The following is a 22,603-nucleotide window of genomic DNA, read 5'->3' on the forward strand; positions in this document are numbered from 1 at the left end:
ACCCGCTTGCCAGCCACCTGTCACGCACGCAAAGGATTCCACCTCCAAACCGAAATAATCTCTTATATTTTAGGCTGGCTGAGGGCGCAATCCTTTATCTCTCTCGCTGGCTTTCCCTTCCCTGAGGCGGCCAGGCACTAAGAGCGGCGGGTGCCTCGGTGCGGGTGGAAGCGGAGCTGACGGGGCCGGCCCCCCCCCCCCCCCAAGATGGCGCCGGCCGCCCCCTCACAGCGCCGCTCGAGCGAGGGCGTTTGAAAGATAACGGCCGGCGCTCTCTCCCCGTGTCCGGAGGGCCCCGCCAGGGGGCGCGCTCACCCCCTCGGGCCCGCCCCTCCGCGCTGACGTCACCCGGAAGCGGCGCACGTGGGGCAGCGGCGGCGGGGGGCGGCCATGGGCTCCCGGGCGGCTCCCGCAGGTTGGTACCTGGGCGTGAGCCTTCCTCTTCCTCCTCCTCCTCTTCTTCCTCCCTTCCCCCTCCCTTACTGCCCCCCCCTTCCCCCGCCGGTGCGTAACGCTTCGCTGCTGTGGGCTCCACAGGGCCCGGCGGGCCGCCCGCTGAGGAGGAGATGCCCGAGCTGTCCGACGGCGAGGAGGCCTGGGAGGAGGAGGAGGAGGAAGAAGGCGCCACCGAGGGTCTGTGGACCCGCTGCCTCTTCTGCGACAGGTGTGGCGGGGGGTGTGTGTGCGTGCTGTTCCTGCGCTGTCCTCGAGGGACCGCCTGAGGCTCCTTGGGGTGGGTGGGGTTGTGCCAGCGCCCAGACCCGGCCTGCGGCGGGCGGCCACCTCCGAAAAATCAACAATGTGTGGTTTGTAACAGTGCCCTGGAGCTTGTGCGTCTTGTGTATGGCCTCTCTAGAGCCAAAGGTTTCGTAAATCCAGATTAAAGGAGAGAGAAGTAATATGGGAAGCCCGTACTTTTCCTCTCCTCGTCCTGAAGCAGTATGGAAGTTTATCTCTTGGATTCTCTCTGTCATCTTTTCTTATTTTCAGTAAATAGATGAGAATTTTTATTTTGTTGCTGCAGATCTAGATGTCAAAATCACCTTATACGTGTCATTCTTATATTTGTGGTTTAATGCTGTCTTTGCTCTCAAGGAGTTTTTGAAAGTTAACAGGGTTCATGGTTTTGTTAAAGTTTTTGCGTTTGTTACCCTTTGTTGCAAAATGTTTAGCAAACAAGGTAGAAGCTTCTTTGTGAGGTATGTGAGTAAGCAGGCACTTGTTTGTCCTTTAGCAAAAGCAAAAATGGTGTGTTCTGAACACATTGCCTGTCAGGTCAGCATTAAAGCTCACATAAAACTCATAGTAGCGTTACATCTTTTAAACATGTTAATACTGTATATTTAATAATTATTTATTTACAGGTTGTTTAATTCTCCTGAAGATGTCTTCTCCCACTGCAAAACAGAGCATCAGTTTAATGTTTGTGATGTGATCAAGAAACATGGTAAGTTTTTTTCATGACTTGTCATTTCCTTTTGTGTATCAGCATCTCGTTTAAAATAAATTGTGAAGATTAGGTTGTTTCTAACGTATTTCCTGGTTGTAGCTGAAGATTCTAAGATCGAACAAGAAAAGCTATTGTAGAAAAATGCTTATGTGTTGCAGATACAATATTTATATATTCCCTTGGGTGGTTGCAGGAAGGCATGCACTCTAGTGTCTGTTTAATTCTTTCCAAGTGAAGTTGGCTTTTACTTGAAGCTGTTGTATTTAGGCCAAGATGGTTACTTCAGTCGCATACATATAGGAAGATGTACGTGAAGTGTGGGGGGGGCTTTGAAAGCATTAGCTAAGTGATGAACTACTGAGTCTGAAATCCGTATCTTAGAATCATAGAATGGTTTGGGTTGGAAGGGACCTTAAATATCATCCAGTTCCAACCCCCCTGCGATGGGCAGGGACATCTCCCACCAGACCAGGTTGCTCAAAGCCCCGTCCAGCCTGGCCTTGAACACCTCCAGGGATGGGGCAGCCACAACCTCCCTGGGCAACCTTACTGCATATAGAGCAAAACTGGAAAGCAGGGGAAGGGGAACGGTGTTGGAGAAACACAGTGTTAAGAGTGTGCGCTAAAAAGGAGAGAGACTTAAGGGGATGGGAACCACACAAAGCATTTAGAAATCTGCATGTAAAATTCTAAGATCTGGTCTGTTTTCTGTCTAAAATCCAATGGAAAGTATTTTGAGTTTATGCAGTATCCTTACTATTGTTGTGGAAAGCGCATAATTATATTTAAATTACTGTTATTTCTGAGCAAGGTGGCAATTTTAAATCAATATTGGTATGTATTCTTGATGAGTAGGACTAATTTACGTTTTATTAAGCAGAACGCTAAAAATATGAACAAAGGAGCACAACAGCATAAAAGATCAGTGAGGTAGCTAGGGAGATAAATGTGGTTGTTGTGATGTAGTTGCCTGCTAAATGAGTGAAATCCCTGCTTATAATTCACATTTTCATATGTTCCATTCGTAATTTGTGGTAAATGTATTTGTCCTGAGGGTGAGAATTTCCTGGTTTGGTCCTGAAGAGAAGAAAAATGTAGATGGCAAACTTAAGATAGGAAGACAGCAGTAGGTAATGATGTACACCCCAAGGGGAAGCTGGCCAATGGAACAAGTAATTAGTATTCATGTCATTGTAAATTGCATGTGGGGTTTCTGTAATGTAAGCTCTCTTTTTTTTCTCCTTTATTTCTTTTCAGGACTTGATTTTTATGGATACATTAAACTAATAAACTTTGTTAGATCAAAGGTAGGTGTGCTACATACTACTATTTCTGTATTCTATGTCTGGAGAATGGGAAATCAAGATGCTGTGCTTTCAATTTGCCCTTTTTAAATAACTGTATGGAATTTTGTATTATATTTTTAGAAATAAGAAATCACGGGAATTAAAGTAGCTATTGATTGGTTTATTTAGATGTGAAGTTGTTTTCATTTTAAATACGTTTAATTAACGTGGGTTTTATTGTTTCTAGAAGAGGATAATCAAACTTGCAAAAAGCCCACGCTATGCAGTACCATGTTTTGTTAATTCGTCTTGGCCTTTGACTCTACTGTCTCGCTCCAGTAATGGGTTCACTTCTTGATAACTGAAGTTTCTCAGTCCTTGCACATGTGTTGGTGCGAAGAGTCTTTCCTGGGAATGTGAGCTGGCCAGACCCCTACTGCACTGTTAATAGGGACAACATGTCATCCATTAGGTCACAGAACCAAAAATTAATCTCTGCTAAAATGATACCAGAATCAGGAAAGCTGGTGGGAACCTACAGTTTTAAGTTAGGCCTGGGTATTTTTGTGTGTTCTGTGCCTTTGAAGTAGGTTCTTTGGTTGTTCCCTAAAAGTTTAGGTTTAGACTTAATACGATCTTATGTAATTAAGTATTAATTAATTTAATTATAATTTAAGAATTAAATCTTCAAATCTTAAATCCTCAAATAGTTATTTAAGGTATAACCAGCTATGCAGAGTAAACACAGAAATGGAAAAACTGAGGTCCAGAATCTGACCTCTAGTTCCTGGCAAACTATAAACTGGCCGGATGGAAATAGGAGAGAATGTGGCATTTCTGACACCTGTCCTTATAGCGCTGTTCACGTAAAAACACTTTGCACGATTAGTATCTTGGCTTTGTTGATTAATCCTGTTGTAAGCTATGGGTCTGACACAGTCAAACACCCGAGAAACTTGGTTCCTGGTAGCAGTGGAATCCTGCAAGTGTCCTTTAATGTCTATCAATCTGCTATGCTTTACTGCTTGTACTGACTTCCTTGATCCTGTAGCCTCCTGTGTTTTGGACCCAGACTAACTCATAGGTGTAGTTTTATGCTATTCTCTGGTCACCATGGTTGTAGTCTCAGTATGCTCAGGTGAGTACTTGTCAGAGCCAGTATGGAAGCCAGAAGTTCATTTCTTCACTGTTCTCACTCGTCGTGCTTCAAAGTAGTGTCTTTCTCAGCCTTTGCTACAACGCTACTTTAATAATATCTTAATGGGCAGAAGAACAGATCTTTGCCTTATTTTAATGTTTATGAAAAAAAACTTTGCTTATATGCTCTTCTCTTGCTGTCTAGAAACCAACAGCAGCATATTTGAGTTCTCTCAGCAGCCCGCTGCCTTGGGAAGGAGAGGAATATTTGAAACCAGAGCTAGAAGATGATCTCCTACTTCAGTTTGGTAAATAAATAAGTGTTGTACTGTGATGTTGGCAGAATTTGTGTCATGTGAAACATCATCATTATTGTTGACTCTTACGTACATGAGAAAGTCCACATTCTAGTTTGAAGTCATGACATTAAATCATGCTCTGAAGTTTTTACCATACGTTATGTGTTGGTTGTTAATGACTGAGATTTCCACAGCCCTGTTTTATTATTTGCATTCACTTATTGTAGATCTGATGTTAACAGCAGAGTTGCTGTGTGTAGTGATTAAGCAGGTCAAAGAGGCACTCCACACAAGATTTATGAATGGAAGATTTATGAAGCTTTTAAAGCTTCTACTTGTAGGTATTTAAAATCAGATTCTTTAATTGAAAAATATATGCTATAAGCCAGGAGCAAGTAATTTGCCGTGTCAAAATCTGTTCATCTTTTGTACAGGTTCTATTTTGGACCAACCCAGTGTAGTATACTACAGTTGCATAGAAGTAGTCCCATGCTTTAATGGTTCTAGCAATCACTACAATCAGCTTTAGCTTCTCTCTCATGACAGTTCATTAGGTGGCATTGAGAGAATTCAGTTCGACTTTTAAACTTATTTTTGCTGCCTGTGATCCTCCCACTCTCTTCCAAATTTGTACTTGATTGTACATCTATCTTTCACCTAAAACCATAAGGTTCTTGGGGCTTGTGAATTTTTTTTCTTTTCCATACAGTCTGGAATGCAGTATTGCCCTATTCTTAGCAAGCCCTGCTGCATGATAGCAGAGATAATGTGTGGCAGAGAACGTGGGTTGGTTACTACAGGGTTTTCACATTTTGCTTTCTTGTCTCCTGCCTGATGTGTGCTCTTTACCCAAGCTATAGACTTTTGAGATGCTTTGAGCTGCTGTTGCAATTGCTAAAGGGTTATGGGGGTGATCTGAACTTCTGAAGTCTTATTTTAATCATCGGTGCTTCATTTCAGTCCCATGGGCCAAATAGTCGGTCTTCCATGATTAAAAGGAATAGATACATTTTTTTTTTTTTTAATGAAGTCTGTTGTCTAGTAAGCTGGCAGTAACTTCTTACTATATCCGAAACCACAGTAGCCCTGTTTTTTTATCCAGTGATATCTGCTGAAGTCACCAGCTGAATTCAGCAAGAGGTGAATGGGAACTAGTGCTGAGTCCGAGTTTTGGTAGTTAAAAAGCGATGTTTCATCTAGATTCATTCTGCTTATACTCTTGTGAGGTTTGTGTGTTCATAAGCTCTATAAAAGCCAGAGGAATTGGATTGAAAACTAAGAGTCACTGTCTAATTATTAAGAAATTTTTAATTTATATACCTTCTTACCTCTTACCACTACCATTAACAGCCCTTTTATCTTTAGAATAATGCAACTGGAAAACTAGAGGATAGGGCTGTAATTAACTTAATTACAGTTTAAACCTAAAGTCTCTTTTATCATTAATCAAACACTGGTATTTAAAGAAGCCTGAATTCTGGATTTATTGCTTTGGTATAGAGCTTGTTTCTGGCATACTTGGTTTTACTGAGTAGTATTGTGTTCTGTGGTTAGTCCTGTCAAATTCAGTGATTCCATACTAAAATACTAAAACAGACTACTTTTACAAATCATCCAAAGACGGAAGTTGCAACGCTGAAAACATCGTGTGTTTATGAGCTGCTTTGAAGCAACATGTGACTGGTTGGTGTTTGTTTTTCTCCCCATTTCATTAGATATAGAAGATCTTTGTCAACCTGCAAACATTTTACCTTCTAATGGTTTAAATGATACCATGATGCTCCTTGAACAATTAAAACATGCAGAACACAGAGCAAGACTTGCAGAAGCAGCCTTGGCTAGAGCACAAGATGATCTTCAAAAAATGAAGTAAGCATTTGAACTGAAGCTTTGGGTTGCTTTTTTTTTTTATTTGATGTGCTTTAGGTGAGATGAGATGTTCATGTTTAAAGACCAATAGAAATTCAAAAAAGTGGTAGAATGTTACTACCATTACATTGGTTACAAGTCCTGACTTGTGTTGGGACTGTAGGTTTGGCTTTTATCTAATACATGATTAGTAAAAACTGTACAACGCTTGCACAAAATGAAAGAGCAGAGTACGCTGAGGAAAGCTAAATAAACCCGTGGCCCAGAAACATCTATTTTGCTTCAGGCCACTCTTTGTTTTTCAGACACTTTCCCATTAGTCCTTTAGATAATGAGTTTAAATATTGAAGATGTACACAATGGAGAAGAGGGCGGTGTTGACAAGTTAAATATGTGACTAACCACTTTCAGAGATGGCTCCAAACAATAATTAGTAGTAGTATAATTCAGTTATGGGTTGGAGAAACCTTCAGTGAAATTAATAAACCAACTTTTCAGCTATTTTATTTTCAGTCTCAGGTGTGGGTTCTGTTAGTAAGAGTACTCAGTGCATCGCAATCAGGACATCCCCATAGCTGTACATGCTACTTCTAAATCTTGAGGTCTCCAGAACATGAATTGATGATGCTCATGGATAAAATGGTAACATAAACTTCTTTTTTGGGTCACATAGGATCAAATCCTGTACAAACATATAATTTCAAGATCACGCTGATTGGGCACTGAAGAACTGAAATTGTATTTAAGAAACTTGAAAAAATAATTCATGGTCTTTTGTGGAAAAGTGGAAAAAACCTCGTTTTGTAAAATACGTATGAAGGTTTGTTGTATGTTTTGAGAGTACACACTTGATGTTATTAGTAACTAAGAATACCAAGATAAATTCATGTATTCTGAGCCTATCAGCTGTGAACAATTAACATGTCAAAAATGAACAATTTTGTCTTCAGCTGTGTCTAACTTTTGCGAATTGTACTTTATAGCATACAGCACTTTTCTGATATCTCTGTGTACATTGTGCATTAATTCATCATAATAAGAATGAAAGAAATTTATCACTGTACTTGGAAAACTTGGGCTTTTTTTCTGTGTGTCTTGTCTTATTCTTCCCTTCTTTTTAATTTGAAAGAAAGAAAAACCTTTTCAGGTCGTCAGTTGCAATTTCTTTTCAGCTTTCTGAATTTCAGTCAGGCTTGTATAGATTTCTTTTTGAGCTTAGTTTATCAAAGTATCTGCTGTTGTAAAAGGGAGCCTTTAATTTTTCTTTGTCAACGCAGGCTCTTCAATTCGGCAGGGATCGGCTGGCAGCAAAAATTAGCCAGATGTAGATCTGATGAAGCAGCGCAGTTTTAAATCATAGACAGATGAACCAGTTGCATTGTAGTGGCCTATATGCTGTAATTCATGGTGATACTGGAGGTTACTCCACTGAAAGAGACGATCTACAGATGTTTCCTTTCAGGTAAACCTTTGTGAAATAAAGGTAACTTGGAATTCTGATGTGGAGCAAGAATAGCATGCAGGACCTTAACCTACAGTGACTTGTTTTCTATTTTTTTTGTCACGGAAATAGGTTTATACTGGTATTTAGCAGGCTGGATGTCTGACTTCTGGAGTAAAAAAAGCAAGATCCAGGAGCTTTCTCATGCTATAGAGAGACTTCTTTGGGAGACTAATTAACTCTAGTTTCTTTCAGTTACAACATGACTGCAATTATGCAGGTCTTGCTTTCTAAGGCGTGGAAAAAATACTTCAGGTTTTTTAATGACTTTTAATGACTCTTCAGGATCGGTCATGGAGCTCCCTAGAGATTGTTGCGTTCTGAGCCCAGGAATAATAGTAAGAGGACACCCACTAATTGAGTAACAATTTCTGCAGAAATGTTTTTCTGAGTTTGCTAGACTGAGTAGACTTGCAGAATTATGAGAATTGAAAGGGCCACAAAGCAAAGACAGGTAGCAGGAGGCGTAGTGACCTTTTGTTTTCCTCCCGCAAATGGCAACAGCTCTATAAATGAGGTTACCTTTAGCATATGATGTAACTTAGATTTAAGAGCATGGCTTGTGTATCCTGAGTTTTTTTCATCTGTTCCCTGTTTACAGATCATGGCTTTTGTTTTTACTTACCTTCTTTTTTTTTTTTTTTTTCTTGAATTAAAAAAGACAAGAGGGCAGCTCTGTCTCTAGAGTTTGTTTGCAGTAAGAAACAGAGATGCATAGAATAGTTAGAGTTGGAAGGGACCTTAAAAATGATCTAGTCCAACCCCCCTGCCATGGACAGGGACACCTCCCACTAGACCAGGTTGCTCAAAGCCCCATCCGGCCTGGTCTTGTGCTGCTGGAGAAACTGTTCGCTGAATCTGTTCTAAATAATTTTCAATTTAAATTTTAAATCTTACGAAATGCTAATTTTACTTAATTGTGTGTTATGGAATCTATTTTTTGTAAGTTTCCATTTTTACCATTTTGATATTTATCTAAAAATAAGGAAAACGCAAACTGCCATGGTAAAGAGCAATATCAAAAATAAGATCCCGACGTTACCTGTATGTCAGCAAATACAGGAAGTTTATGATGTTGACAAACTTCTAATACAAATTCCCTTACCACCTTCTCTTCCTCGTCCAAACTAGCTATGCAGAGAAGTATTTGACACGTCAGGGCTGAATTTGGTTTTGTTGTTCTATAAGGCTGGTACTGGTAATGAGATGTTACCTACAGCTTTTATGCATTAAGTCCCTGTTTAAGAAAAGTGTGACCACTGTTGAAGGTGAGTTTTCGCTGCTTTGGAGTGGTTTAGGATGCAAGTTTTGATGTTGGACTATAGACCTTCGAGGAATATTCTGGATATAGTATGAGCAGTTTGCTTGTCAACTTTTAATATGTTTTCATGATAAACCCCTTGATTTGTGTATTTTGTCATCAAAACTGCTTTGAGAAATGAGAAGAGAACAATGCATATTAGGAATGCAAGGCTATGGAGGAGGAAGAAGAAGCAGCATTAAATTAAAGTAATAAATTGATTTTTACGCTCTGGTTTGTTTCTACCCAAATGCTTCGGTTCTGAAGTACTTTCTTCTACCTTCCGCTAGTCCTGTAGTGTTGTATGGTTTGAATTTCTTATGCTGTTTGTTGGATTGAGTCCGTGTCTGCATTACACAGCCTAAAACGCATGTTATTCCCCTGTCGACTTTGACCGCTGTGCTTTTGTACTAGCGAGCACAAAATACATAAATCGTTTCGCTACTGCTACTTGCTGGTTGCAAGCAGAAAGTAGCCACTGCAGGAGGGTGATGGTCGGAGAATGGTGGTGCAGCAGCCTGGAGGAGCCGGCAGAGGGAGGTTCTGCACACTTAAAACCGGTCCCATTGTTGTAAAAAAAAAAAAAACAACCCTGTGCAGGCTGGATTTCTTACCTCTTTCAAGCCCCTTCTCCCCCCCTACCCCCGCCTCCCTTTCGTGGTCCCATAAACATGTCTCAAGGGTATATTTCAAATTGATTACAGACAATTTGCACAGGATTTTGTGATGAACGCAGATGTCAGGAGCAGCTCATCATCCAGCGCCATTGCAGACCTTCAGGAGGATGAGGATGGTGTTTACTTCAGCTCCTATGGGCATTATGGGATACACGAAGAGATGCTAAAGGTTAGAAAGTCATCTCAACTGCATCTTAGTAGGACTAAAGAGGAAGGATGGAATGAAGTGGGCTGTGTGCCCATAAATATACTGCAGAGCAGCTGCATTTTTAACCCTTTCTATACATGATAGTTTTTTGCTAGGAGTTGGGTTGAGAGATATTTTCCCAGTTGTATTTCCTTTGTATAAATTCTGTTAAAGGGGAAGCATTAGTAACATAAAATCATTTACTCTACAGATATGCTTGAAGTTATATTACGATATCTATACCACAACCTTACCTTGTCAAAAGCAGCTTTTTCCTGGGTGCTTAAATGGTAAAGGATAAAACACGGTACAGACACTGAATATTTTTCTTTAGTTTATATTTTCCTTAGAATTGAAATTTGTTAGGAAAAAGCATTTGTCAAATATTGTGGTTTGCTGTTGCATTAGGTAAACAGAAATTGTTGGTATTTGTGCACAGTCCAGGGTATCCATAAAATGACATTGAACAGCTGGAAAAAGTGTATGCTTCCTTTATATGATAAAGATAAAAAAATAATGCTTAAAACTCTTCAAAGGCAAACCTGTGTATGCCCTTGTAACTTAAAAAAAAACCTAATACAAAACCCAACAACTTAAAATTGACATGTAAATCAAAATCTCTTAATGCTTCCTTTCGGAGAAGGTATCATGGTTGTGAAAGTCAGAAACAGTTTTATTTTAAGGCAGAAATAAATACAATTCCTGCCTAACGTAGAGATAGAATACAGTGTTGTGAATTGACTTTGTCCATACAGGTAGCATACAAAGTTTGCCACTTTGTAAATCATTTAGTGGCCCTAACGTCGAAATACACATGAATCTCCGTTAAGATTAGTGTAAGCATGAGGTTAATTATTAAGGGGGGGGGAATTTTATGGAAGACCAGAGATGTCTGCAGAAATAGAATATTCTCTAAAATGTATAGTCTAGAGAAATATAGTTTAAGTTTTCAAGATAAATAAAAATGATAGAAGTTGGGTTTGCCATTGTATAAAGGTGTTGAGAAGTTATAGGCTGTAGGATGAGGAAGCCTTTCTATTTGCTAATGAAGTTTATAATAATTCTGCATCTCTGCCCAAGGAGATTGGTACAATTTTATTGGTTTCAGGGACTATTTGTCAGAATGCCTTTGAGAAGACTTTTGACTTTACTAAACTAAGGAAAAGAGTTGCTTTTTATCATGTGTGCATATAATTTTTTCCTATATGCTAGGCATTCACTTTGATTTTTTTTTCTTTGTATGTCTGCCTTATTTTTGTGTATATATATAGTAGCTTGCTACATTGAAATTTTTGAGACAGGAGTCTTGCTGTCCGAATTTTAAGTCTGTTTCTGACACTATTCCATTTTAAAACCTTTTTTTTCATATGCTTGGTAGTGGTAGAATGAAGTTTCAGGTTTTTGGTTTTGGTTTTTTTTTTTGCTGCAAATACTTCAGAGACGGGGGAAGAGTATTGTCGCTTTACACTGGCCAAACGGCTAGTGTTTCCCTTGCTGTATTTTTTTGCTCGAGAATTTCTTCACTATCATCTAATAAATTTCCCTACCATTTTATTTAAATACAAAGCAAAAGCATTACATTGAAATGGTGAGTGAGAGAATGGAATTGATGAATAGAGAGACGTGAAGTGAGTGACCGTGGCTTACTCGAGCAGCAGTGCACGCAGCAGCGACAGCAGCTAGAATTGTATTGATTAAGTTGGGGCACTGCTGAGGCAACGTGAGTGGGCAGGATGCAAGGCTGAAAGCTTTCCAGCTGACTGCTTTCTTGATTGATGCAGAGCCTTCCGATTTTTTTTTTTATTTTTTTAAACTTTTTTGGTCATTTCAGCAAATCCTATTATATACTGCAATAGAGGTGAAGTACTGAAAATAGTTGCTCTGAATATAACGTCATAGTAAACCAATATCATAACAAAGGATTCCAATATTTTTTTAATTCATGTTAATTATGTATAATTTTAAAGTACGATTTTCTAAAATCATCCCTAATTGTTTCTTTGGGCTCCATGTGTGATAATCGTCCTAAACTTAAAACTGGGCCTCAAAATAATTTGTTTTGTCTCCAGAATTTTTATGAACATATCTTTTGTTCTCAGTCTCTGGTTTTGATCTTGTTTTTCTAATAAAATAGACTTTATTCTTTCTCAGTAGAGAAAATGTCTTTAGTTTCCATTTTGTTTCTAAAAATATCCTACTTGCCATAGTAGAAAAATGTGAACTTAAATATAAGCCGTTGGATTTTATATTTCAGTTTTATTTATGGACTCGTCTCTATGAGATAAAAATTGCTTAAAATTTTTCTTTTACTTTGCTCTAACCCTTGAACTGCAACAGCAATTCCAGACCCTATACTTGGCTGTCAATTTGTGTACCTGCTGATGCATATTAAGAGAATCAATGTTTAATAGATTACCTTGCTGGTAGATTGAGCTATACTGCTAGCTTTCATATACTAAGATACTATAAATGTTTAGTTACATGCTTGAAAACATTCCAGCTTCTTGTGTCATGATGCATTACAGTTAAGTTTATTTTTTTATTATATTGGGCTTTCCTAGAATGGGCTGTACAGCTTTAATTAATAGTTTGTCTTCGGGTTTGCAAATTTGCAGTTTGTTCAGAAATAGAAAACGTTAATCTGATCCATAATTCTTTTCTGAAGGAATCTGTGTGTCATAAGAGTGTCAGAGAATAAAGTGATAGAATGTGTTTTATGAGCTCTTGACTCAAATTTTTACTGTTGTACAGAAGGTTGTTATGTAAAGTCAGTGCAGTATTGCCACTCTATTACTGCTGTTCCTGGAAGGTGGGGAAAAGGTATTAAGAACTTTGAAACATCCAAAATCAAAGGCAGCAGGCAGGTCATAAAAGTGCAAGATAATCTCTTATTTTTCCTGCAAAGGGTCAGCTGTCTTGATTTGCAAAGACAGCAAATTCTGGAAGAATATCGTATGGGAATTATCATGATTGCAGAGCCCTTTTAAGTGCGGTAGTCACAAAACATCTTTAGGACAAGTTGAAAAGCAAATTTTTCATTATTTTTAAATGATAAGCTGTACCTAAGTAAAAAAGTGAACACTTCTTTATTCTTTAAATCATAGGATAAAGTGCGTACAGAAAGCTATCGTGACTTCATCTATCAAAACCCACATATCTTCAAGGACAAGGTAGGTAAAACAGCTCAGAAAATACAATGATTTCTGCACTTTATTTTTTCTCAAGTGGTAGAAATCCTTCAGGTTGGCTACTCTGTAGCTTTGGGAATGGAATATCGCACTGACAGGATTTGATTTAATGTACTCTGGCTTTATTAGGTGGTAGAGTGCCATTCAGCTGCTGGAGGGTGCAAAGTGCTGATAACAGAAGTGCTGATCGCTATTGTCATTGTTCTGTGTGCCATGTCGGGATGTTCATTAATTATTTTGGCGGGGTTAAGTTGAGCCTTTCTTGTCCAGTATATTAAGTGGAATCTATCTTAGAGGGCCTCTTTACCAGGATTTAAGTGAATTTCAAGTTGTGTCTGATACAGTCAAAACATCCTAGAAACCCTGTGTAATTAGAATTGGGGAAGAATTCATATGCAACTGATTCATCGAATTAGTGTTGTTTAGCCTCTCCAGATTAGGTTATCGTTAAGGGACTTAAAACCAGGAATTAGTATTTTACTTGCAGTGTGGAGAGATTGCACCGATGTTTGTTTATGATCTTATTGTGGGTATGACCGCTGCACAGTTGTGATCCTCCTCTTCTCTGTTTCTGCCGAGTTAGTTGTGTTCTGAGTTATGCCTTGCAGCCTTCTGTTCTGGATTAGCTTTCCTCTACTTCATACTTACCGTTCTTAAGCTGTATATGGATATTTCTTAATGTGAAGCCACGATATCTAGGTTTATGGAAGGTAATGACTGTTGATTTTTGTTTTGATTTATTTCGACCTTGTTAATAACTGATAATACAAGGCTTCAGAATAGTTGTGGAAGTCATAAAAGTGTACACATCTGATAGCTCCTGACTTGGAAATGGTGCTAGAGATGTTTTTGTTTTAGGTTAGGCAGGAGGTATTTCAAGGTAGCGCATACTCTTTGTATGCCTTACCTTAGTTTTCTTTTGGCAACCACAGCAGAAAAATATTAGGAAAAGAGTTTTATTCCTTTTTGCTTCAATCCATGTCACGAGCTCGTTTCTATTAAATGTTTCTAAGTTAGTTACAATGAGAGAAGAAGCAAAAGTGTTGTAGAAACATACTGCCATCCACTTAAGGTGTGAGTGTCTGCATAGCTGGGCGGCTCATCCAACAACAAAGAAAGATCAATAAAGGAAAGAAAGCTTTCTTGGGAGAAATTTAGTTTCACAGATGCCCCTAAAATTGATAACTGCAGATTTTCATAGGGTAAGACTGATCTTATGTTACATGGAATGTGTGTCCTAGTGGGACAGTAATTTTTCTGGATTGGTTGTATTTCTTCTCTGTTGTATGGAAGTATTGTTAAAATTCAAAACAAAACATGGATGAATTGTTATAAGTAACATTGGTTCAACCCCAGCTGTAGCTGCACTTGCTCAGAAATCAGCTCGAAAGCGTGTGCTTACTCTGTGTGTTTTAATTCACATGAAAGCATTCAACTTCTACAGAAAAGCTTATCTATTATCACAACATCTACAAACTGGTTTCTGAATTGGGTGTTTTACAGCAGTTTTTTGATCAAGATACTCTTAGCTCAAATTCATAGCATATCCAAACCCGTCATAGTGTGTTGAAGTTGAATGGAAAGAAAGATTCTCAACTGCTTTGAGTTCCCAACAGCTTCCAACCAGGTGACCAGTGCCCCACTTAACTTCTGTGTCTGACTATATGTTGATGTTGCTTTCACTTGGAATGCTGTTATGAAGAATATATGGGATTTTTTTTCAGAGGTGTAGCTTTGAAGTGACATCTGTTACAGACTTCTGCTGAAGGAGCTCTTACCATGTTTTGCTTAACTTACGTATTATATGATGCTCTCAGAACCATATTAATGAATGAAACTTCCAACTTGAGGAAATAGGCTATTTTCCCTTAAAGTTTGATTAAAACTTTAAAAAAAATCTGAGTAAACGTCGGATACTGTATTTCCTAGATCTTCTATATGGTATTCCTCCCTAAAAAATACGTAGTGATGCTTTTTGTTGTTTCTGAAAGGACACCTGTGAAGTGGGTTGGGAGGAGCTTGTCAAAGAGCTTAATTGGTCATACTAGCTCTTGATGCAAAGCCATAGCATCCCAAAGAGGTGTGATTGCATGGTGACAGATGATAACAGTATACGTATGTTTGTTTATTAGGCTTATTTTATTCAGAACAAGCCGGTTTGTTTGTTGTGTCTCAGCTTTTGAAAGAAATTATTAAAACTTGAATGAATCCTGTTTGCTGCCTTTATTTTCAACCTATTAGATGTACTTGAGATGAGAATAGGACAATTTAAATTACCTAGCAGGAGTAGCTAAGGTGGTTTTACTCAGTAAAAGGAAATGTGATCCATTTTACAGTGAGAGTATTTTCTGGTGGAAAAATAATTGGTTAGAAAAACACTACTGCCATGGTTAGCTTTTGTTGTAGATAGAAGTCTGAGGCAGGCATCGATGCCATATTGAGGGGAAAAAATGAGTTTTTAAACATTGTTCCTACTAAAAGTTCGTTGATGGAATTAATTTAATTGGCCAAATTACCTGACCTCCTGTTTTTCTGAATTTGAAGTATGTTTTTCCTGTTACTAGAAGTAGAGTATTAGTTTTGATTAGACTGCAGAGAAGGATGTGATGCTGCAGTATATTGCGGTATAGTCAAATGGCCAATCCAGCTGCTCCAGATCTCTGGTGAGAGGCCATATGTGATCACCGCAAGAATGCATTAGCTGTAGACCCTTGTCCTTAGGCTAATTGGTGATCATCCTGCTTGTCTTTCTGTTCCAGCTTGTATATTTTCTCTCCTGTGCCTTTTTCTCCACCCCCATCCCCTGCCTAAGGCTAGATGAGTTCCATCTGGGTTTTTAAGTGACCAGGGCAGCTGTCCAAAGTGGTGTCTGTTTTGATTTTTTTCCAATTTGTCGTGATTGCTCTCTTTCATGCAACTGTACATCAATATCATTCTTTCACAGAGGTTTATTTTTGGCTCTGACTTCCAGCTCTCATGGCTCAGCAATTTTGTTAACTACCATGGGTAAAGTGTTAGAATAGATGATATTAGGGGATGTGAGATTCCAGCAGCTGCAAGAACATTGATTTTTTTACTTTCTATTCCCATCTCCAGAAGACTTCAGCCTAGGGATTTCTGTAGCCATTACATACTCACATGTAACTTGTGAAGGAGTTGTAGAATTGAGTCCTATTGGAACATAGCTGCAAAGAGTTCCAAGTGGAAAAAGTAACTCTGTCCACAACTTCTGTGCCCAGCCTCTACACAAGATGCTGAAAAAAACTCATCACGCTAATGTTTTCTGGTCTGATTCCAGACTGTAAGGTGCACTATGAAGACAGGTGGCAGTCAACTCTTGAGTCATTTCTTCCCAGTACACCACAGCAGAAGCTCATTATATAGCTGATAAATGGCTATTTTTATTCATGCTGACTTCAGAATAATTGCTCTGTACCCGTCATCAAAACATAGAGTTGTATGCAAGGCAAGCAAACTTAATGTGCAGAGCGTTCAAGTACTTACTTTGATACTATTTGTCAGGTGAAGTTGAAAAGTGCACATGCAAGTTTTTGTTGTGCCAAAGCAAGAATGCTCAATAGCTCATAAGCTAGAAAGTTTGTCAGTAGGGTGCATCATTGCCTTGAGAATTACTGCTCCATTTTACAAAATATTTCAAGTGTGGGATTGATTACTGAGTGATTTGGCGCCTTATTTGGAAAAAAATTAACGTCATGAAAGCTGTGAGGACACCTTTTACAACACTGGATGCTGTGCTAAGGAAAGACAGTGAGATAAGTTAATTTTTCTTTCTAATAAATGATTTTTATGACTAGTAATTCTCAGACTCAGTGTTCCTGTTAGCTTAAAAGTGTTTTAGTAACTTGTGCTTACTGTCTTGTTTAGGTGTGAGAAAGGAAGTCTGTCTTTACAGTTCTCATTCTTTTAATGCTCAAATGCTGTGCATGGTACAAGTGACTGTACACAGTGTTTAGATGACTTTTTGATTTTCAGATTTCAGAATGTTTTGGGGTTTAGTGCTTAGAATTTTTTAACACCATTAGTAAAGTTTAACTATATTAAGTAGAAGTCTAACAGTAAGACCGCAGATGATCTGGCCAATGCAACAGAATGCACCCTCAACGAGTTTGCAGATGATGCAAAACTGGGAGGAGTGCTTGATATATGGCATGGTTGTGCTGCTGTTCAGAAGGATCTCTGTAGGCTGGAGAAATGGGCCAACGGGGGTCCTGTGCAGAGGGCTTGGGGCAATCGAAGGGCAATGCAAAATCCTACAGCTGGGAAAGGAAGAATAACCCCACACTCAACAGAGACTGGGGGGCTACAGGCTAGAAAGCAACTTTGCAGAGAAGAATTTGGGGATCCTGGTCAACACCAAGTGGACTGTGAGCCAGCAACACGCACTCTCATGGTAAAGGCAGCCAACCAGCCTCCTGGGGTGCATTAGGAAGAAGACTTGTCACCAGCAGGTCGAGAGATGTGCCTTTTCTTGTACCTCAGGGAGATGACGTCTGGAGTGCTGTGCCCAGTCCTGGGTTCCCCAGTGCAAGAGTGAATGAGTGTCCTAGAGTGAGTCCAGTGAAAGACTGCAAAGATGATGAAGGGACTGGAGCATCTGTGATATAGGGAGAGCCTGAAAGAGCTGGGCTTGTTTTGTCTGGAGAAGAGATGGGTTAGAGGAGATTTTAGTGTGTCTAAATGCCTGATGGTGAGGGGGAGTAAAGGAGGTGGATCCAGACTCTTCTCGGTGGTGCTCAAGGACAGGACAAAAGCAGTGGGCACAGGTTGAACTCCAGGCAATTGTTTAAACACTTTTTTACTGTGAGGTCAATTGAACAGTGGCACAGATTGCCCAGAGAGGTTGTGGAGCTTCCATCCTTGGAGATATTCAGAAGCCATCTGAATGTGGTCTTGAGCAACCTGCTCTAGACCCTGCTTTTGGACTGTGATCTCTGCAGGTTCCTTTCAACCTCAACAATTCTGTGTTTCTGTGAAAACATCAACTGTGAAACTCCATAGCTTAAAAATCTTCTATAACACATTCAAGATTAAAAGTAGTATTTTTTAAGCTGTTGAGAAGTTTCCAGCAGTTAGAAGAATTATATTATTATGATATGCAGGGCTGAACAAGGCTATTTGATAAAATCTCTGCTTTATGAAGTTCGACGCTGCTGGCAGCTCAGCTCTGCTTATAAATATATTTGGTACTGTTTTCTTAGTTGCTTCGTGTTTTTAAACTTTTCAATCTTCCTACAGTAGCTAATACATGAGAGATTAAACCCAAGCATTTGCAGGAGTCTTATTACTATGTTGAGTGTACTTCTTTCAAGTGTAGTGCTGAAGTTTATTTTTCTTTCATGAAAATTCAGGGATCCCATCTTCCTGGATTTTTTGGTCCTATTTTGATTATAAATACTGTTAGACAGAAAACATTTCTAGGTGTTAAAACTGTCAGCCATCTTTTTGAAATTTAGTCACCTTGAGCAATGGCTGTTTTGAGGCCATTTCTAGCAGAGGATTCCGAAATAAAGTTTCTAAATAGACTCTTAATGAGAAACTGTAGTTAGAATATATTTTTTTCAGTGCCAGTGCTAAATTCGGTTGTTATTGATTCACTGATTAAAATTGCTCAGGCTCTAATTTCCTGTTTCTCCTGTTCATGTAACTTTGTAGCTGTTGCCCAAATAATTGCTAGTGAGTGTTTCCCATGTGAATGAGTTCATCTGTGGTTGGAGCTGGTCTGCTTCGTTGTCTATCTGTACAGGGTAGTAGAGCGCGTGGAGTTAGCACTGTGGTTTGACTTGGATATCTCTGAATGTAAGACTTGGTGCTACCATTTGTTCCTTCTGTTAGAACGTGGCATGTCACTGATGTAGAAAGATGTGTAGAAAAATTGTAGCAAGGGAAATAGATGGAGGTAAAAAAAAAACCCAAACATCCTATTTGTTTCAGGTGGTTTTGGATGTTGGCTGTGGAACTGGAATACTCTCCATGTTTGCCGCCAAAGCAGGTGCGAAGAAAGTGATTGGAGTCGACCAGTCTGAAATCGTCTATCAAGCCATGGACATCGTTAGGTAGGAAAAGTTCTGAGAAAAGCATGCTAAATGTTGCTGTAAAAAGTTATTAAAAATCTGTTACAAGTTAATGATCAGCTGTCACTCAGCAAGTCTTTTACTGAAGTCCTTCTTTGTCCTAAGGATTAACACAGGTTTTGATGTGGAGTCGTTTGTTCGCCTCGTAGAGGTAATTAAAACAGGGCTGTAGTTAAGGCAGGTTGTAATGTCCTCCTAACATTAGCATATGGCCAGTGCTGCCTTGCACTAGACCCCCCCCAACTGACTGCTGCCAGTCCATTCTCTGTTCTTAACACTTTAAATAAATGTTGCTAGTGGTAAAATTGTAAATTTTTAGACAAAAAACAAAGTTGAGACACTGGATCTCTGTGGTTCCCGCCAGACCATTTCTACAGTCTGAGGTCCCTCTAAATAACACCCTTACCCTTTAGCATGTGAACTGCTCCCCCCTAGTTTGGCGTTATCCACAAACTTGCTGAGGGTGCTTTCTGTCCTATTAGGTCACTAATAAAGGTGTTAAATAGAATCAGAACTAGCATTGAACCCTAAGGGACACCTCTGGTACCCAGCTTGCCAGGCTTTGTACTCCTTCTCTCACCTCTCGGAACTTCACGGTCTAGACAGCTTTCCACCCATCTAATGGTTCATTTATCCACTACATGTTTTGCTAATTTACCTGTTGAGGATATTGTGTGAGACTGTGAGTATATGTAAAATTGAAGCAATGGTATCTTAAGACTTAAAAAGTATTTCCTAGCATGAGGTAGGAGAAATGTAGGTGAAAATGCGTACTCTTGATACTGAGGTGTGTAGGTTTTTTGGGTTTGGTTGTTTTTGTAAGAGCAACTGTTGAAAAGAAAGTCAAGGTAGGTATTGAGGAATTTGGGATTGACGTTTTTTGTGCAAGCTTAAATTGTACAGAAGTAAGGTTGTCTAGGCAGAAGTTTAGGTTAGATACCACTTCACACATTGGAAGTGCAACGCTACACACTTGGATGCTGTAAAATTAATTCTATTAAATAAACGTCTGTCGAAAACTACTATTCTAAGCATTAGGTGCAACTTTGACCAAAATCCTTTTATGGCACAAGAACTTGTTCTCTAAAGAGAACTTTTCCCAGGCGTCCTTGTCGTCTTCAGAGTGGTTACAAATTTGAAATGGTGTTTTATTTCTAATGTACTAGATGACAAAGGTAGGATTGTTCTTTCAGCAAGTGCACACAAAGTCCTTTAGGTGTTATTTATACTTAAAGGAGGATAGAAGTATCAGCCAACACATATCACCTTTGGTGAGGAGAAGGGAAAGCCTTTAAGAAAAACAACAAATCAAAACCTTTAAACTCTCTGGAGAGTGATGAATTGCCACTTGAAGTACACAATGAACCATCGCTAAGGCTGCACATTTATAGATACCTTCTGCTATAAAATGTTCAATTCCCATTAAAGTTTTCAATTCACATCAAAACAATTTATATTTGTCTTGTTAAACCTCCTTTTCCTAGAAGAAAAAAGCTGACAAACTTGTAATGGATTAACAAATATTTATTGAAATACTAAACAACTCTGTGTAGCTTAAAAATGACTACTGCAGTGTGCGTCCACCTGTGATGAAAGTACGTGCTTGAGTGCTTTTGTCCCTCCCAGAATTCAGGTTTGTGAATTCTAGCATGCTAATTACTAGCAAGAGTGCAACCCTCGTGTGTAAGTGAACTGGAGTAAGTGGCCTGTGTGTGGCGTGAGTCTTTCCCAAGGTTATGTCATAAACTTCCTTTTAACTAAATGTTTGTCTGCTCTTTTTCTTTCTGGGAATAGCTGCCCCTAAAATTTCTAGTGCAGTGAATTACTTGATTTTTGTCATTCGTCACTGTTACGCTAGAATAGAAAGTTAAAGTATACTTCCTAAACAGCATCTTTTTCCTACAACATGTAACCTACGTTATTTTGTTGTTTTTTTTTTTTTTATACCTTACAACTGAAAACAAGTATGTAATGAATTAATCTTTTTCCTCTCTTTTGTTTTAAATCATGTCCTTGTATGTGGTCATTTAGGAAGTTATCCTTAGATCTCTTTTTGTCCTTCTTGAAATATTGTTGCAGGTGATAGCTCTTTAGCATTTTTTTTCTCACTTTGAACTTCTGGGTTTACTTCTGTTTGCAGGATTAATTATGACACTAGTGATGAACTGCTACTCTTCTAATAGAAGACTGTTGTGCATAGAGTATTTAATTGATCTTTCCAAAAGCCCACATGTTCAAGTAGCCCTTTGACCCTCTCCTTTCTCTCCCTTCATTCTGATCTTTCTCCCATTATCTTTTAGATTGAATTTTTAATGTGATTACTGGTCTGCATTGAAAGCCAGACAGAATGGAAGAGTAAGATATCAGGACAGGGAGGGAAGGGGCAGAGATAAGAACAGCAGTGGAAAGATAAATTTCTTTGGTGGGAATACTTTTCTGCCCTCTGTAAGAACAGGTATGGTAATAATGGTGTGTGCAAGAAAGACTAATATAGTTTGCCAAGAAGAAAAAGACTAAATTTCAAGGATTTATCTATTTAGTAGTTTCATTGTCATGCAGTTTTTATTTCAACAACTGTAGTCATGTCACAGTACCTTCCTCCTGACGCAGGACGGTTGTATTTACGTGCACATGAGGTAATTCCTGATTACTGCAGTTACTAAATATTGCAGATGATTTTGGACAAAATCACAGCGGGGAGGATGCCTTTATTGTGGAGTAACTGTAATACTCATCCAGAGGGAGAATGTTTGTTCTCCGTGACTTTGCAGCTAGTTTTGTTGAATAAAAAACCAAGTCGTGCAAAACAGCTTTGTAAGGAAGTTAATTTCCATTGCCATCCTAGTGTGATGAGTAGGCTCTAATCACTGTAGACTTATGCTACAGGGGTCAAAGAAGGAGAACTGGGAACAAGCAGCTCTAAGTAAGGAGGAGCATCATTTTAAATTGTCCTTTTCTCTGTTTTCCGGGTTTCTGAAGCTTACACATTTGCATGCACAGCACATTGGAGGTATACCGATCTACTGCTATCTTTGACTGACACTTAATCTGCTACAGTTTTTGGATACTCAGAAACATTCCCTCTGAAATATCACTGAGGAATATTACATTTTAGTGCTTTCTTAATTAGTTAAAAAACAATTATTGGGTGGAAAATGCAAAATATAGACATCGGTATATCTCTCTTGGTGGCATAAATTGGAAATACAAACTAATTTGTTTATGTTGTGACTTGCAGATTAAACAAACTTGAAAATATCATTACATTAGTCAAAGGAAGAATCGAAGACGTAGATCTGCCTTTGGAAAAAGTGGATGTAATTATATCTGAATGGATGGTAAGGTGCATGAATATTCTTTTCAAGACGTAGTTATTTTCAGGAAAAAATGTGTTGGTTTATTTCATTTGAAAAATGATTCTTAAAGCGATGCTATTTTTTTTTAACCAAAAATTTATCATGCTTGCAACGTTGTCTTTGACGATGTGGGAGATGGGATGATGGCCCTGATTGTGTCATACGCAGATACAATTCCGGATCCCTCTTGTTCACGCTCTTTTCAAGTCAAGGCTCTCTACAGTTGAGCTGGTTTGGGTACAGCAGTAATTTTGTTACGTA

At 38.8% G+C, this 22,603-nt stretch overlaps 1 protein-coding gene across 1 annotated transcript in view; it reads left to right on the forward strand.

Moving 5' to 3' along the window:
* The first annotated feature begins 349 nt into the window (after nucleotides 1-349).
* The window catches only part of PRMT3 (protein arginine methyltransferase 3), a 62,521-nt gene continuing 40,267 nt past the window's right edge, over nucleotides 350-22,603 (forward strand). The window contains exons 1-10 of the mRNA XM_063333499.1: nucleotides 350-415; nucleotides 538-664; nucleotides 1,365-1,447; nucleotides 2,708-2,757; nucleotides 4,079-4,181; nucleotides 5,888-6,041; nucleotides 9,547-9,688; nucleotides 12,811-12,876; nucleotides 18,847-18,968; nucleotides 22,225-22,324. Coding sequence (XP_063189569.1) covers nucleotides 391-415; nucleotides 538-664; nucleotides 1,365-1,447; nucleotides 2,708-2,757; nucleotides 4,079-4,181; nucleotides 5,888-6,041; nucleotides 9,547-9,688; nucleotides 12,811-12,876; nucleotides 18,847-18,968; nucleotides 22,225-22,324 — 972 coding nt within the window. The 5' untranslated portion in view covers nucleotides 350-390. The remainder of the gene's footprint in view (nucleotides 416-537; nucleotides 665-1,364; nucleotides 1,448-2,707; nucleotides 2,758-4,078; nucleotides 4,182-5,887; nucleotides 6,042-9,546; nucleotides 9,689-12,810; nucleotides 12,877-18,846; nucleotides 18,969-22,224; nucleotides 22,325-22,603) is intronic.

Source organism: Chroicocephalus ridibundus, chromosome 4 (assembly GCF_963924245.1).
Source record: "Chroicocephalus ridibundus chromosome 4, bChrRid1.1, whole genome shotgun sequence".
NCBI classification, from domain to species: domain Eukaryota; kingdom Metazoa; phylum Chordata; class Aves; order Charadriiformes; family Laridae; genus Chroicocephalus; species Chroicocephalus ridibundus.